This window comes from Monodelphis domestica, chromosome 1 (assembly GCF_027887165.1).
Source record: "Monodelphis domestica isolate mMonDom1 chromosome 1, mMonDom1.pri, whole genome shotgun sequence".
In the NCBI taxonomy this organism is placed as follows: Eukaryota; Metazoa; Chordata; class Mammalia; order Didelphimorphia; family Didelphidae; genus Monodelphis; species Monodelphis domestica.
In genome coordinates, this window is record NC_077227.1 from 224,256,018 (window position 1) to 224,272,892 (window position 16,875).

Below are 16,875 nucleotides of genomic sequence, written 5' to 3' on the forward strand. Positions count from 1 at the left end.
ATAAAGCAGTGGTTATCAAAACAATTTGGTATTGGCTAAGAGACATAAAGGAGGATCAGTGGAATAGACTTGGCGTAAATGACCTCAGCAAGCCAGTCTATGACAAACCCAAAGACCCCAGTTTTTGGGACAAAAATCCACTATTTGATAAAAAGTGCTGGGAAAACTGGAAGACAGTGTGGGAGAGATTAGGTTTGGATCAACACCTCACACCCTACACCAAGATAAATTCAGAATGGGTGAATGACTTGAACATAAAGAAGTAAATTGGGCAAACACAGAATAGTATACATGTCAGACCTTTGGGAAGGGAAAGATTTTAAAACCAAGCAATACTTAGAAAGAGTCACAAAATGTAAAATAAATAATTTTGACTACATCAAATTAAAAAGGTTTTGTACAAACAAAACCAATGTAACTAAAATCAGAAGGAAAGCAACAAATTAGGAAACCATCTTCAAAAAACCTCTGACAAAGGTTTAATTACTCAAATTTACAAAGAGCTAAATCAATTGTACAAAAAATCAAGCCATTCTCTAATTGATAAATGGGCAAGGGACATGAACAGGCAGTTTTCAGTCAAAGAAATCAAAACTATTAATAAGCACAGGAAAAAGTGCTCTAAATCTCTTATAATCAGAGAGATGTAAATCAAAACAACTCTGAGGTATCACCTCACACCTAGTCGACTGGCTAACATGAATGACAGCAAAGGAATGTAATGAATGCTGGAGGGGATGTGGCAAAGTAGACATGAATTCATTGCTGGTGGAGTTATGAATTGATCCAACCATTCTGGAAGGCAATTTGGAACTATGCCCAAAGGGCAATAAAAGGACTGTCTGCCCTTTGATCCAGCCATGGCACTGCTGGGTTTGTACCCCAAAAGAGATAATAAAGAAAAATACATGTACAAGAATATTCATAGCTGCGCTCTTTGTGGTGGCAAAATATTGGAAAATGAGGGTTTGCCCTTCAATTGGGGAATGGCTGAACAAATTGTGGTATATGTTGGTGATGGAATATTATTGTGCTCAAAGGAATAATAAAGTGGAGGAGTTCCATGGAGACTGGAACAACCTCCAGGAAGTGATGCAGAGCGAAAGGAGCAGAACCAGGAAAACATTGTACACAGAGACTGATACACTGTGGTACAATCAAATATAATGGACTTCTCCATTAGTGGAAATGTAATGTCCCTGAACAATCTGCAGGGATCTAGAAGAAAACACACTATCCACAAGCAGAGGACAAACTGTGGGAGTAAAAACACTGAGGAAAAGCAATTGCTTGACTACAGGGGTTGAAGGGATATGACTGAGGAGAGACTCTAAATGAACACTCTAATGCAAATACCAACAACATGGAAATGGGTTCAAATCAAGGACACATGTGGATACCCAGTGGAATCGTGTGTCGGCTATGGGAGAGGTGGGGGGGGGGGAGAAAATTATCTTTTTTTTTCCAATGAATAATGTTTGAAAATGACCAAATAAAATAATGTTCAAAAAAATAAAATATGAAACCAAAAAACTTACTGGTTCTTAGTGTAAACCACTTATAATTTAAATAGGCAAAGCTTATTTAACAGGAAGAATGGTTAAGTCTGTGATTAGCTAATTCTCTCCTACAAAATCCATGAAGTATAAGATACTTATCAAGTTATGTAATATTATTACTTACTGAGATTTTTGAGGGAGGTGTTACATCCAAACAGTAATCCCTTTCCTGTACATTGAGCTCTCTGAGAGATAATGAGCATTCTCCAATGGTTTTCTTCCGAGGAGTTTGGGTTTGGATCTTAAAAACCAGCCTAACAGTTTTCAGACTTTGGAGTTTAATAGCAAATACAAAAGTCTCCATAAATTCAATAACCTAGAAAAGTAAAAATTAAAACAGTTATACTTGTTTTATTTTTGGAAAGCATTTTACAACAAACACCTATCACAAACATTATCTCATTTTAATCTTAACAGGAAGGGCAAGTATTAATATATAATTATATATATATTTTTTAATGAGAAAACTAAGGTTGAAAGAAGTTACTAACTAGGTAACTAACTAGGTAACTAAGTTACTAACTAGGTAATAAAGCCAAAATTAGAGAGTCAATGTTACAACTCCTGGTATAATGGTCCTACTAAACCATACTACAACCTTAAGACAACTGAATGAAACAACAATAATATAGAGGTTTATAGGTAGAAAAAACTACAGATTATATATTTGTAGTTTTGGAAGGAGTTGTATGAATTTAAAATTATTATAATCAAACAATCATGACAATTGAGTTCTTTACTGACTTTGTTCATATGTAATCCATAGCACTTTTGAATAAAAATTTCAAAGATAATAATTTGGAAATTCATTAAAAGTTTTATTACTGCATATTTTTCCCAGGACACCTTTATAATGAACATTTAAAATCTAATATTCTTCAGAACAGCATTAAACTAGTATGGGTTACAAATTACTCTTTCACTTATTCCCACATTTGATTATGAATGCAACAGAAGAAAACATGAATAACAAAATAATGAAATTTAACAAACATGGTTGCCACTTACACTGGATCCTTCTTTGGCTGAAGATTTGAAATGTACTGGTTTGGGCAAAGTCAATATTCCTTTTATAGAAATAGTAGGGTTTTCTCCATAACTGGAAGACCAAATCAAATCTCTGCACTAAAACATTCAAAATGGAGTTTTTTAGGAATCATTAAGAATATAAATGTGTAATTCATATTTAGTACCCTAACTCTGTGTCACAGCAATAACTATACGAAAAATAGATTCAAAATTAATCAAACTAAGGATTTTTTATGTTTTCCATATTAAAACAATAAAGAAGTAGATTCTTGCTGAAGTACAAATATAAACATTGGGGAAAAAAAACACAAAGAATCTGCAATTTCAACAGTTCAGGGAACTTCCTCCCCCAACACTGGCTATGTGCCTCAGTAGATGAATTATAAGTAGTTAACTGAAATTAAATAACATTCCATGGGTCACAGAGTTAATAAATGTCAGAGGCAAAATTTGAACCCGGGTCTTCCTAACTCCAGGCTCAACAGTCTATTACACCATGATGGTTCTACAGAGCAACCATATACCACAGTAAATAAATACAGTGAAACTAGAATAATTTACAAAGTTTGAATATTTTATAGCATATCAGGAAAAAAGATAACTTCCACAAATAGGCATCTGAACCTGTTATTTTTATAATAGAATACCATAAGGGGATAATTTATAGTACCTCAGAATTCATTTTGTAACAAAGGCAGGAAATCAACTATGTTCAATTACCTGTAGAATTGTGATCCAGATCTGTTCTACTGAAGAATTATAGAACAATTTTATGTTCAATCTTCCAAAATCTCTTTCATCTCCAGATAATGTGATTGTATCTGAAGTGAGAAACTACAAATGAAGTTTGAAATGCCATTCAAAAGTTCACGCTATATAAACTCTGATTTTATCCACTTTGATTTTCCACCCAGTACTCCTGAGCAGGTACTTCCCCTATTAGAAAGTAAGGTCGTAGAGGGGAGGAATTAATTTTTTTTTGTATTTGTAAATGTAAAGGTCTGTTCCTTTTGCTTTTCTTTAAAAACCCATTTTAATACTCATATAGAAAACCCTTATTAAATGTTTGTTCCTTTGTCTTGTTTTCTTGATATCTCAAAAAGAAAAAAAGCTGTCATTCAGAAAACTAAATTCACACAATAGAATTTGTTTTCAAAAGACTTAAAAGTTAAGGAGATATAAAAGGATATCTTAAAAATGCAGTGGAAGGAATATATTAGAAAGGATCAAGAATTAACTTCTGACTTAGTATTTCTGTGACACTAGAATTCATGGTTCAGAACCTCCATTAAAAAGAACACAACCAGCAAAAACATTCATTTGATGATGTTGCATCAGTGCAGGAGTTAGGAGTCTAAAGGCAGAATAGATTCTCTGGGGCAACTGCATTTCTTAAGATCATCCATAACCTTAGGGATACTCCTATTATTGTATAGACATATAAAGCTTTCCTCCCCAACCCCCACTACATCACAAGTAGTTTTTAATTACTACTATCTGAAACTTATCCAGTGGTATAAGAAATCAAGTTATATTCCTTACCCAGGCTTCGAGTACTGCCTTGAGAATTCTTCCTTGAAGATGAACTGCTTGGTACGCTAGACATGGAATCATATCGCTACAAGGAAAAAATTTTCATTATTCATAAACTTCAACAAATTCTAAAAGTCTAAAGAGAAAAAATGTCACTTGCTTCTCGTTCCATGCTGCAAATAAACTAATTTGTGAAGTCACCAATCAGAATTTCATACTTTTAGGAACACTAATGGACTACCTCACCAAATTTATCACTCAGTTATGGCAGAAGAAACTCGGAGAAACCACTTCACCTAAAATGATACATTTACATTGTTACTAAATAACTTATTATTGATTAATAATTGATAATATTTACATAGTACTTTAAGGTTTACAAATACCTTTTTGCATACATTATTTCCTGTGATCATTATAGCAACGCTAGAGAGAGTAATGTATTAGTATTTCATTTTAAAGATGAAGAAGCTGAGATTCAAAGAGATTAAGCTGCTTGCTTGTGGTCACAGAACAGAGCTAACAAGTGTCAGAGACAGAATTTGACCTATATTTCTCCTGACTCCAAGTTCAGTACTCAAAAACAGTTTCTCATTTTTATTAAATGGAAAAACATGTTCTGTGTTTAGTTCAGCTTTATCACAGGAAGAAATAAAATTAAGCTAAAGCCATTAATAATATGTAACAAATAATGCAGAGAAAATCAAAACTTCTTCCAAAGTACTAAAATACTCTAAAACTCAGTTAGCCATGCATAAAATTCAGTAACTTTAAGACAATGGACCTTATTCTCTGTTTAAATAAATGTATAGGGTTTTTGGGGAGGGGGCAGAGGAAAGAATAGACTTTGATCTATGATGGGAGTTTTCAGTAATGAATATTCATTTATCAATGCAATGTATCAATGTACGTTCTCTGAAATTTATAATCTTAAGTAGCCTCTATATACAACAAAAAGAAAAATGAAATTGTTCAGATCTTTGGCATACAACAACAATATTGTTTCTTGGTGTCTAAAATGGTACCTAGTAAAAATACTTTACCCAATGAAATGACTTTTTTATCCATAATTATATTTAAGAATGAAAGGTTAATGAGATAAGAAATTTCAGCCAAAGGTTTAAATTCCAGGCAATTCAAACTTCCCTAAGTATATACCAAAGAAGAAATGGAAGGTCCAAGAAAATAAGAATATTTTTAGTTGTCAATTGAAAACTTCATTATTTATAGCCATGCTCTTTGTGGTGGCAAAACATTATAAAATGAGGGGGTGTCCATCAATTGGGGAATGGCTGAACAAATTGGGGTATCTGTTGGTGATGGAATACTATTGTGCTGAAAGGAATAAAGAAAAGGAGGAATTCCATGTGAACTGGAATGACCTCCAGGAATTGATGCAGAGTGAAAGGAGCAGAACCAGGAGAACATTGTATACAGAGACTGATATACTGTCACAATCAAACATAATCAAACATAATCTCTACTAGCAGCAATGCAATGACCCTGGACAATCCAGAGGAACTTATGAGAAAGAATTCTATCCACATACACAGAAAGAACTGTGAGAATAGAAACAGAAGAAAAACATAATCAATCAGGCAGTTCAATGGGGATGTGACTGGGGTTTGGGATTCAAAAAAATCACTCTATTGCAAATATGAATAACATGGAAATAGGTTTTGAACAATGATAAATGTAAAATCCAGTGGAATTGTTCGCCAGCTCTGAGAGGGGGTTAAGGAGGAGGAAGGGAAAAATCATGAATCATGTAACCATGGAAAAATATTCTAAATTTTTAAAAAAAGAAAACTTCTTCTAATGATATATCTTAATAGTTTCAAGAGCTTATTCACCTACATTGAAACAAAAAACATCAAAGAAAGATTCCATCATGATATATTGTCCCATTGCAGTTTGCTATACTATATAAACTCCTGGAATTCTTGAGTCTAAAAGTCAATTACTAGAACAAATTTAGTGCATTTTAACAACTTACTTGCATGAAGCGCTGTGATGAACCAGTAAGATCAAACATAGATTTGCTTAGGCCAGGGGAACCAGGAGTTTTAGAACTCCTTAAGTCACAAACTGTAAAGAGAAGTAAAGAAAATTTTATTTATCTCATGAAGGAAAAATGGGCTTTTTTGTTACTGACTTGACAAATGGACCCTTCCAGAAAAAGCTATTTTTCTGGGTTTATTGGATTAATTTGATTGAACCATCTGTTGCAGAGAACAAAGTAGCAAAAAATAACATGAAGGATTAGATAAGATTCTCCAAACCCAGTCAACATAAACCTTGGCAAACAGTCCCTTCATAGTGTGCAAATGAGGAGATATGAAAACTGTAAAAACAAAAAAAAAAGCAAAGTTTTATAATATTAATTGGAAGCCTTGCATCTGAATGACATGAATACTTGCTTTGATGAAAGAATGAAAAGGCACTGGATATGGCAAAATACAAAATCTCCAAAAAATGAAATCAACTGTACATTAACAGATAGAAAAGTGCTGGTTACCGGTGTGGAAACAATTTTTTTAATTAGCTGTATGTATGCAAGCAAAGCCATGACCACTGAGAACAATAGTCAAAATTAATGACAAATTACAAAACAAGACAACTTCATGTCAAAACTGAGATTCAGTGAAGTTAAATGACTTGTGCCATGTGCCCAAATTTAACCACGTGCCATAGTTCCATAGCTAGAAAATGTGAAAGAAGATTTGAAACCAGGATCCAATTCTCTTGACTCCAAACCTTACAAGAGTAAATGCTTACATTTTTGGAGATTAAAACATAATGTGCATATAACTGCCTTTGCAACCTTAAATTGCTAAATGTCTGCTATTATTATAATTAGGTTATAGATTGATACATCCTTGAAAACAAGCTAGAATTTTATAAATAAGGCAAATACCGATAAAAGGAAATTAAGTAGCAACGGTTACATTTTACAAAAATTCACCTTTACAAAAACAAAATGGAAAATTTCCATTCTCTATTATGTAATATCTACTACCTTTGTTTACACAAACCAAAGGTTTATAAAGTAATCAAAATGTAACAGATGGCATTTCTACTATAACATGCTATGCAACATTCTTCTTGCATAAGAAAAAAGACAACATTAACATTTCTGCAGGAGGATTTGTAAATGAATGTACAAATTAAAACAAAATTCTTTCTCTTGAGGAAAATCAAAATTAACTAAAGCTTGCCCATATTACATGGCTTATCATACATAAAGAATGTCACAGAATCAGAAATTTAGAGCTAGAAGGGACCTTGGAGGTCATCTAGACCAACCTGATTTTACAGAAGGAACTGAGTTCCAAAGAAATAAAAAGACTTATCAAAAATCATAGAGACTAGTTGGTAGCAAATGGCAAAACCAGCCCTAAGGCCTCTGGTTCCAAAGTCATTAGGATCTTCCACACTGCCATGCTACCTTGAAAGTAGTAAACTGCTAAATAAAAACATCTATTTTAATTACACTCAAGCAATAATGACTTTTTCAACTTTATTTCCAATGACAAGAATATTGCTGCATAGTACTGATTTAGTTTGTTTCTATATGTGTTGAAGGAACAGAGTAAAGATAGTGGAATATTACTTCCTACCTGACCCATACAGCCTCAGAGCTTCAGAGTTAGGAGGAAATCGCCTACTTAAGTCAGGTGAAACATGTTGATGCATAAAGACTGGATTATATATGTCATAGTTAGATCCATCCAAGGGTGAACTGCAAAGTTCTGTTTTTCGATCTCTAAAGGAGGCCCTGGCAGAACCTGGAAAACACAATGTTTAGAAATATACAACATTAAAAGAACTATATATAGGCACACCCCATCAAACATTATTCATTGGTTCCTCAAAAACACAACTTTACAAGAGTAGAATGAGACAGAGAGGTAGAAAGAAAGGAAAATTCAGGAATTTTTTCTTGACTAGTTTATTTGTACATTTGTCCTCCACCACAGTTGGGGAAGTCATAATCCATCTTCCCAGGGGAACAAAGCAATGAAAAAGTGCCATGGGGTTGTATTTTATTTTGAGATTAAGGTCTAAAGCTCACATAATTAGTTTTTTTTAAGGATATAGTCAAAATTACTCTTAAAAATAGCTTAGTAGGGGGCAGCTGGGTAGCTCAGTGGATTGAGAGTCAGGCCTAGAGATGGGAGGTCCTAGGTTCAAATCTGGCCTCAGACACTTCCCAGCTGTGTGACCCTGGGCAAGTCACTTAACCCCCATTGCCTACCCTTACCACTCTTCTGCCTTGGAGCCAATACACAGTATTGACTCCAAGATGGAAGGTAAGGGTTTAAAAAAAAAAAAGCTTAGTAGAGGGCAGAGCCAAAATAGTGAATTAAAAGCAACTCAGCTGAACTCTCTCAACATTCCCCTCCAAACAGCTTTAAAATAAAAGTACCAAATCGAATTTTGGAGCATCAGTACCAATAAAGGGTCCATGTAAGACATTTATTAACCTGAGAAAATTCAGGACATCAGCAGAAGTTTGACACTAGGATGAAAGCCTGTCTGGAGCTCACATATGTGGTGGCAATAACAGTGCCCAGAGCAACAACAGCTGCCTAGAGACAGTGGGGGGTCAAGCAACTAGCCAGAAAATTATTATAGGGGATCCTTGGCTGGCATTGCATTCAACTGGCACTGATTAGCAACTATAGCTTATAAGCAGTTCTGGGTTGCTGTTCTAGGGTGGCGAGGGATTCTAGGGGTCAGTCAAAAGGGAGCAGAGGCCCTAGTCACAATATCAAGGCAAAGAAAAGTGCTAGCACTTGTGGCTTCAGAGGTCCAGGAGCCCTTCTTGGGGAAAGACATAAGAGTAGGTCAAGAGAGCAGTGAGCACACCTCTCCCCAAATCATAACACCTTGGAAGACCAAAACCTTTCAAAACCCCGAACTAACTGAAAATAGCAGCATGAAAAATCCTAAAGGTTGGAGCAGTGCTTCCCCACTCCCCAGGTGAACAAAGCCCAACGATAGTATAAATTTCAAAGTCAGGAAATAGATTAGAAAAATGAGAAAACAACAATTTGGTCATAAAAAGATACTACAGTGGCAGGGAAGACCAAGGCACAAATTTAGAAGGCATCAAGGAAATTTGCTACATACAAAAACTCTCAAAGAAAAATGCTAATTGATCTGCAGCTCAAGAAGAATTTCTGGAAAAGTTCAAGGAAGAGTTGAGTAGAGTGATTAAGGAAAACATATGAAAAAAAATGGGAGGCAAGAAAATTATGAAAAGAAAATTAACAGCTTGGTAAAAGAGGCACAAAAATTCATTAAAGAAAGGAAATTCTTTAAAAAAACACAGAATTGGCTAAATGAAAAGAAAGATACAAAATCTCACTGAAGAAAATAATCTCTTAAAAATTAGAATGGGCAAATGGGAGCTAATGATTCCACAGGATATCAAAAAACAATAAAATATTCAAAAGAATGAAAAAAATGTGAAATATCTCATTGGAAAAACAACTGACCTAGAAAATAGGCCAAGAGGAGATAATCTAAGAATTACTAGATTATCTCAAAGCCATAATCAAAGAAAGACCCTAAACACCATTTTCACCAAAGTATTAAGAAAAATTGACTCAATATCTTAAATTCAGAGGGTAAAATAGAAATTGGAAACATCCACTGATCACCTCCTGAGATACCAAATTGAAAACTCCTAAGAATATTATAGCCCAATTCCAGAGCAACCACATTGAAAAGCAAATACTTTGAACACCCAGAAAAAAAATTCAAATATTGTTGGGCCACATTCAGAATCCAACAAGATTCTGCAATTTCCACATTAAAGGAACAGAAGGCTTTGAATATGATATTCCAAAAGACAAGGGGGCTAGGATTATAACCAAGAAAAAAATAACATATCAAAATTGAGTATAATCCTTTAGGGGGGAAATGAATATTTAATGAAATATAGGACTTTCAAGCATTCCTTATGATAAGACCAGAATAATGCTTTTTGTAAAAAGAATGCAAATAAAGATGTTTAACAAGAGCTAACAGAAAAACTGAAAATTAGAGGGAAAGCTACCATGGAAACCTAATTATATTATTATAATACATATTATAATGATATATATCATTACATAGCTGTCTTTTCTTCTTGTTTCACCAATGAAAACAAAAGATACTTAGAGGGGCCCTTCTAGAGCTCAAAAAAAATAGTACAAAGAACAAGGATAAGTTGCCCTTCTTAGTATCTCACTGTGCCCATCATAAGGATTTCTAAGATTTTGCCTGGGGGAGCCACAGATTCATATGTGTTTTCTCACTTCAAAGCAAAAGTTTATTGAGTGAACACAGTGCAACAATTGAAATTGTTATTTTTCTCTCTCTGTTTTCCTCAAGTTGGATTTAAATAAGTGGAATGAAATAATGTATGATGTAACTCCATTGTGCTGAACCATAGAACAGAGTAGGGAAAGAGAGAGATCAGAAATGGAGCTTAGGAATTCAAAAACAAATTATTCTGATCTCCCCTTTTTCAAATAGGAGTAGAAGAAACAGTGGTACAGTGAATTTTATCTTGCAAAAGTTGGGCTATAAATGTAAACCACTTGAAGCTTCCTCATTTTCCTCCTTTCCTGTGGTTTCCAGAAGCAGCTAGATTATTGTAAACGCCAAAAACATGACTCGTATAAATGCAGCTGTTTATCAGTGAAATATTTACATAAAGTACTTGGCATTTCTCTAATATTTAATAGTCCAAGTTAAAAAAGAAAAGAAAAACTCAAAATAGGCAGCAAAGCTGAGCAGTTGAGTTGGAAATGACTAATATAATAGGAAACCTTGACTTTAGAGTAGGGTTTCGATATAATGCACTAAGTCACTGGTAGATTACAGTAGCCTGGTAACTTTATAAAGGTAGATGCTTGTAGAATTTTTTGTTACAATACAAGTCAATCTCTAATTATTCATCAGTTTTAAAAATTGTGACTAGTTAATTATCATCAATTTCAAGAATGATAGAAAAGAAAAAATCCTTAGGAACCAACAATCTTCTTCACTAAGGAAAATTCCTAGGGTAGAAATTCACTTCAACAATGCAGTTGAGCTACTCTCTTATATAGTCTAATAGAGTTGGCTGAGGCAACGAGAGGTTAAGGAACTGGCTATGGGCACATAATATCTGTTATAGGTAGAACTTGAACCAAAATCTTCCTGCGTGCAAGGATGTCCCTCTATCTTCTATGTCATGCTGCCTCTCATCATACAATTCAAACATTTACTACATCTACTACATGCAAAAGCTATTGATAGAGATAAAAAGAAGACTAGTTCTTGACTTCCAAAAAATTTACAATATATTGAATATTGATATAATTACCAAATAGAAATTCATATGAGAGGTACCCAACATAATGGTCACTGAGCTATAATAATTTTCAGCCACTTGAAAAGTGAAAGTAGAATTATTCTAAGGTTGTACCTGATGAAAATTAATGTTAGATCATATTTATTAACAATATTTCTATGAATTCATTCATTCCTTCAAACTCTAGCCTCTGAGGGTCAGGCAGTTTCTCTCAAGGACTTAACTGAGTAAGGCAATCACTCTCATATCTCAAGGCATTTAACTGGTCAGAAACCCTTGTTTGTCTTTTTTTTAAAGGCACAGCAAAGACCTCTATTCTTTATTAAAAAAAAAAAGAATCCAAACTCCCCAAGGGCTTGGGAAGCACATGCCCTTTTGTCCTTGCCAGATTTTCATCTAGATGTGGGGTGATTTGGTCTACAACAGGGGAAAGAATTAGTGAAAACTCAATTGAGACAACATATTTTTCTATCCAAAATTTGCTAGAGGAAGCTGGGTTTCATGAACTAGCTGACATTCCATTTCTTCAAGTACCACAGAAGAGTGGTCAGCCACATTTCTCTAGCTTGGTGAAGCTGTAGGGACCCACTCACCTGAAAAGTAGTCCTTCCCCTCCCTATGATGATGTAATGGGGGAATAGTTGAGATCTCTAAATCTATCTCCTCTTTAAAATATCCACCAATCAGGCTGCCAGGAGAGGTCCAAATTATTTACTATCAGGCCAATCAGAAGGAAGACACAACTCATATTTGTCAACTTCCTGTTCTGTGGTCTTTCGCAGAACTAGATGTGATTAATCCATCCTTTATAAATAAATTGCATGCCCCTATTAACAAACAATGTTATACTCAGAGAAATGACTTCATTTTAATTATAGGTTAAAATAAATTGATGGGTTAAAATAGTTATCTGAAAATATTTATTCTGAGCTCTCAACTTAACTTGATTCTAAAATACCACAAAGAGCCCAACATCTAGCCAAGGCCATTGATGACCACCCAAAAGTCACTACTAAGGGTGATGTTGAGTAAGTAAATTATCTTCTGAGCTTGAGGTTTTTTAATCTGTAAAACAGGGATAGGATGATTAGCCCTGGACTTCATCAAAGGTTCTCTGTTATGTATGACCTCCAATAAGGAGGGAACCTACCACCTTTTGAGTCAGACAATTCTACTTTTTGAGAGCTTTTGTTCATATGCTTTCCTGACATTAGCCTGAATTTGCCACTTTGTGACTTCCACTCATTGCTCATTTCTCATTCAGAGGTCAAACAAAACAAGTCTAATCATTCCCTGCATGACAGCTCTTCAAAAACTTGAAAATAGTTATCAACTACCCCTTAATTGTTTGCCTTTCTAAACTAAATGCCACCAGTTTCTTCCACCAATCTTTCAGGCAATTCAGTATCCTGATTTGCCCCCTCTAAATACTTATTGGGCAACAATATTTCAGATGAGGTCTGGCAAGGGAGAAGTACAGTGGCATTATTACCTCCCATCTTGGAAGCTATGCCTATCAATACCACATAAGATCACATTAGTCTTTTTGGTTGCCACTTCACATTGCTAACTCATATCAGACTTAATAGTCCACTAAAACTCCACAACAAATTCTATTTAAAAATGTCTCTCCAACTTTAAACTTGTGACATTGGTGATTGTTTTGTACCTAAGTCTAAGACCCTTGAGAGCAAGGATTATTTTCTTTTTTGTCTTTGTATCCCCAGGGCACAAGCCATGGAACATAGTAGGTATTTAATAAATACTTACTGATTTGCTGACTGGTTAATTCTTATTAAATGTCATTTTATAAGATTCAACCTAATGCTCTAGCCTGTCAAGTTCTTTTTTGGATCTTGATAATTCTGTCATCTAGGATGTTAGTGATCCTTCCACGATTTGTATCATTTGCAAATTTAATGAGACTGTCACTTATGCCTTTATCTAAATCATTGATAAAAGAAGTTAGACAGCATAAGGCAAAGCACATATTCCTATGGTGAAACCATCTACTATACTGACTTGGAACTATAGGAAACTACTCTCCAAGTCAAATATTTCAGAATCCATTTTAATTATATTATCATCTAGTCCATATCTCTCCATCCTTTCCTCAAGAATGGTGAGATATTTTAATAAAAGCTTTGCTAAAAAGCAAACTATAACCACCACATTTCTCTCATCTATTAGTTTAATAATTCCATGAAAAGCAAAATTAATGAGTCGTGTCATGTGATCATCTTTTCTTAAGGAAGTCGTGCTGACTCTTGGTAGTCACTTTATCTCATGTTAGATATTAATTATTTAAGAATACTCTAGATTTATTATAAGAACAGAAGTCAAGTTCACTGACCTATTAAAAGTAGGATTCTGTTCTCCTCCTTTATATGAAAACTGGGACATTTACTCAGGATAAGTTAAGTTTACTGTCCTCTTCAAATGAAGAGTCTGTTCTACCTTTTTTTTTTAAATTGGGGCATTTGTTCTTCTCCAATATGGTGATTCTTCTCCTATTTTCTATTATCTTTAAAATATAACTTGAAAGTCACTCAAATCAAAATTGCTATTCTTTCGGTAAATTTTCACTGGAAAAGGTTTACAATTAAAGGAAGTAGTACAGTAAAATGGAGATAGAACTGGCTCTGTAGTCATAAGACAGGTTCAAATTCCACCTCAAAAGCATACAACCCCCTTAGATCTGTTTCCTTATATGAAAATAGGCAGATTGTACTAAACATCCTTTGAGGACCTTCTCAGCTCTAGATCTGTGCTCCTAGGAATGCAAAAAGAGTAGCAACATCCACACCTAACTGTGAACTTCTAATTTATGTTATTTTGCCATTTACCTTGAAGTTCCTCCATATGTGAGGGAGTTGCTTGAGGCTTGGGTTGAATATAAGATAATTTAAATCTGGGCACAACAAAAGGCACTTCTTTGCCATCCGATGGAATTTTAGAAAGGAGATAATCCTCAGTACAACCAACCTGACGTTTAACACACACTGAAGACATTGGAGGTAGACACGTAATATTTTGTCCATTTGGAGCTGCTGCTTTAGAGTCTTTTTCTGGGGAAGCTGTATGCAAATAATAAAAATGATGATAAAAAGAAAAAAATGATAAATATACATGTATTTATATGTAATAATAAAAAGTTGTATAGAGTATCTAAGACATTGAGGACAGAGTGCTAGGTTTAGATGGAAAGATCTGGGTTCAAATCTTGTTTCTGATATTATCTTATTATTATATTACCCTAGGCAAACTTATCCATACTTGTTTTAGACAACTCCCTAAATACATATTCCTACTAACTCTATAGGAATTGGTAAACAAATTCCCCCATGCTTATTCATAGATCTTTTACATATTACCATAATCCAAAAAGTCTTGTTCCAATTTGGAAATACTCTACATTTTCTCCAAATCCCACTATTCCTCATTATTTTTCCTTTTTTTTTAGATTGTTTCACTTTTCCTCCTGCCAATCTGCTCATCCTCATTAGAAGATCAATGGGGACTGAAGTCATACATTTTATATTTTCCCTCAAACTACTCCAACTTAAAATATTCTATGTCATTTATAAATGGAAGGTGATAGACCTATGTCAGATCACATGTCTCAATTCCTGGTTCAGCAAAAATGGTCACCTTATAAAGGTAACCTCATGTAGCCTTAAAAGAATTGGAGAAGAAATTTATAATTTAAGAAAGTTTCTTTTAGACTTTTATATACCTTCATCTGCTATAACTTTCCTCCTATATTGGTTCTTAGAGAGAAGAAAATTGGTTTCTTTGTGTCAATTTTATACTGTTTTAGGACCATCTAGGTATACATCCCAATTTAATTCATCCATTGATCCCATTTTAAAGTTGGTCTGAGAAGCAAAATCATTCTTTTTAAAGCCTCCACTCTGGGGGCTGCAAGTGCAATAAATCAACAATATTTTTATGGCAGTCAAAATTATTTCTTAGACTGCGGTAAATAAGATATTCTCCAGATTTGGAGAGGTAGCAGTCACTTTGTTCTGAACTGGTTATATCATACATGGAGTATACAGTTCAGTTCTAAATAGCATATTTTTGGAACAACATTGATAAATAGAAGATTATGTAGTGAAGAGTGACAAGTCAGACCCCATAAATAGCAATTGAAGGAATCAAGGATGGTTAGCCCAGAAAAGATAATTTTCGCTAAATATTTGAGATTGCCATAAGGAAAAAGGATTAGACTTAGATTTTATTGCGCATTTAGGACAAAACCTGGCACATGGTAGCCACTTAAATGTTTGTTGACTGACTTATTGTTACACATTTGATTTGTTATGTGTATGCATAACCAAGGAGCTAAGAACAGTAGGTAGAAAGTAACAAAGAGGCAAGTATAAGCCGCATTTAAGGGGAAAAAAACAACTTCTTAATAATTACAGCTATCTAAAAAAATAGAATGGGGGAGGGGGAAGCTGGGTAGTTCAGTGGATTGAGAGCCAGGCCTAGAGACGGGAGGTCCTAGGTTCAAATCTAGCCTCAGAAACTTCCCTGCTATGTGACCCTGGGCAAGTCACTTAACCCCCATTGCCTAGCCCTTACCACTCTTCTGCTTTGGAACCAATACAGAGAATTGATTCCAAGATGGAAGGTAAGGGTTTAAAAAAAATAATAATAAAATTTTTTAAAAATTTTTTAAATAGAATAGGCTGCCTCAAGATGTAGCAAATGCACCTCATTGAAAACTGTCAAGATGAAGACATTTGTTGGATGTTTTAAGGTAACCAAGATATGTAGATAGAGTGCTGAACCTGAAGTCCAGAAATCTTAAATTCAAATCCTGTCTCAGACACTAATGGTAGTTAGAGAGGTAGCAGTCACAGACTGTAGGCAAATCACTTTTAAAAAAAAAAATCTCTATTTGCCTCAGTTTCCTTATCTGTAAAATAAGGCTAATAATAATACCTACCTCCCAGTTTTGTTATGAGGATAAAATGAAAAAGCATATGTAAAGCACTTTGCAAATCTTAGAACACTATTTAAATACTACCTATTATCATTATGTTCCTTAACTACAGGTTGAATTAGATAGTCTCTGAAGTCCTTTCCAGATCTAAGATTCAGTGAATTGGACAGGAAAAGGAAGAAATAACTGTAAATTCATCCACTCTTTTGGAGCTGGTTGTGAGTCAAGAAAAATATTCAATAGCCTCTTTGAAACAAAAGTTTTATCTGGTACCATTATCAAGAAGCATTTCTAAAATAACTTTTGAAGATTTACAAGAATTCTAACAGGTTTTAAAAAAAAACAAAGGGTTCCACTTCAAATCACTAAGAAGAGAAATGCAAATCAAAACAACCCTGACATTTCATCTCACAGCCTGAAAAAAGGCAAAAATGACCCCCAAAATGGCA

At 34.3% G+C, this 16,875-nt stretch overlaps 1 protein-coding gene across 1 annotated transcript in view; it reads right to left on the minus strand.

The window, feature by feature from the left end:
* TC2N (tandem C2 domains, nuclear) overlaps positions 1-16,875 on the minus strand; it is a 70,964-nt gene that overhangs the window by 41,237 nt on the left and 12,852 nt on the right. Inside the window, exons 4-10 of the mRNA XM_007472548.3 lie at positions 14,319-14,549; positions 7,742-7,909; positions 6,118-6,209; positions 4,131-4,206; positions 3,309-3,409; positions 2,568-2,684; positions 1,684-1,875 (exon numbers count right to left, since the gene is read on the minus strand). Coding sequence (XP_007472610.1) covers positions 1,684-1,875; positions 2,568-2,684; positions 3,309-3,409; positions 4,131-4,206; positions 6,118-6,209; positions 7,742-7,909; positions 14,319-14,549 — 977 coding nt within the window. The remainder of the gene's footprint in view (positions 1-1,683; positions 1,876-2,567; positions 2,685-3,308; positions 3,410-4,130; positions 4,207-6,117; positions 6,210-7,741; positions 7,910-14,318; positions 14,550-16,875) is intronic.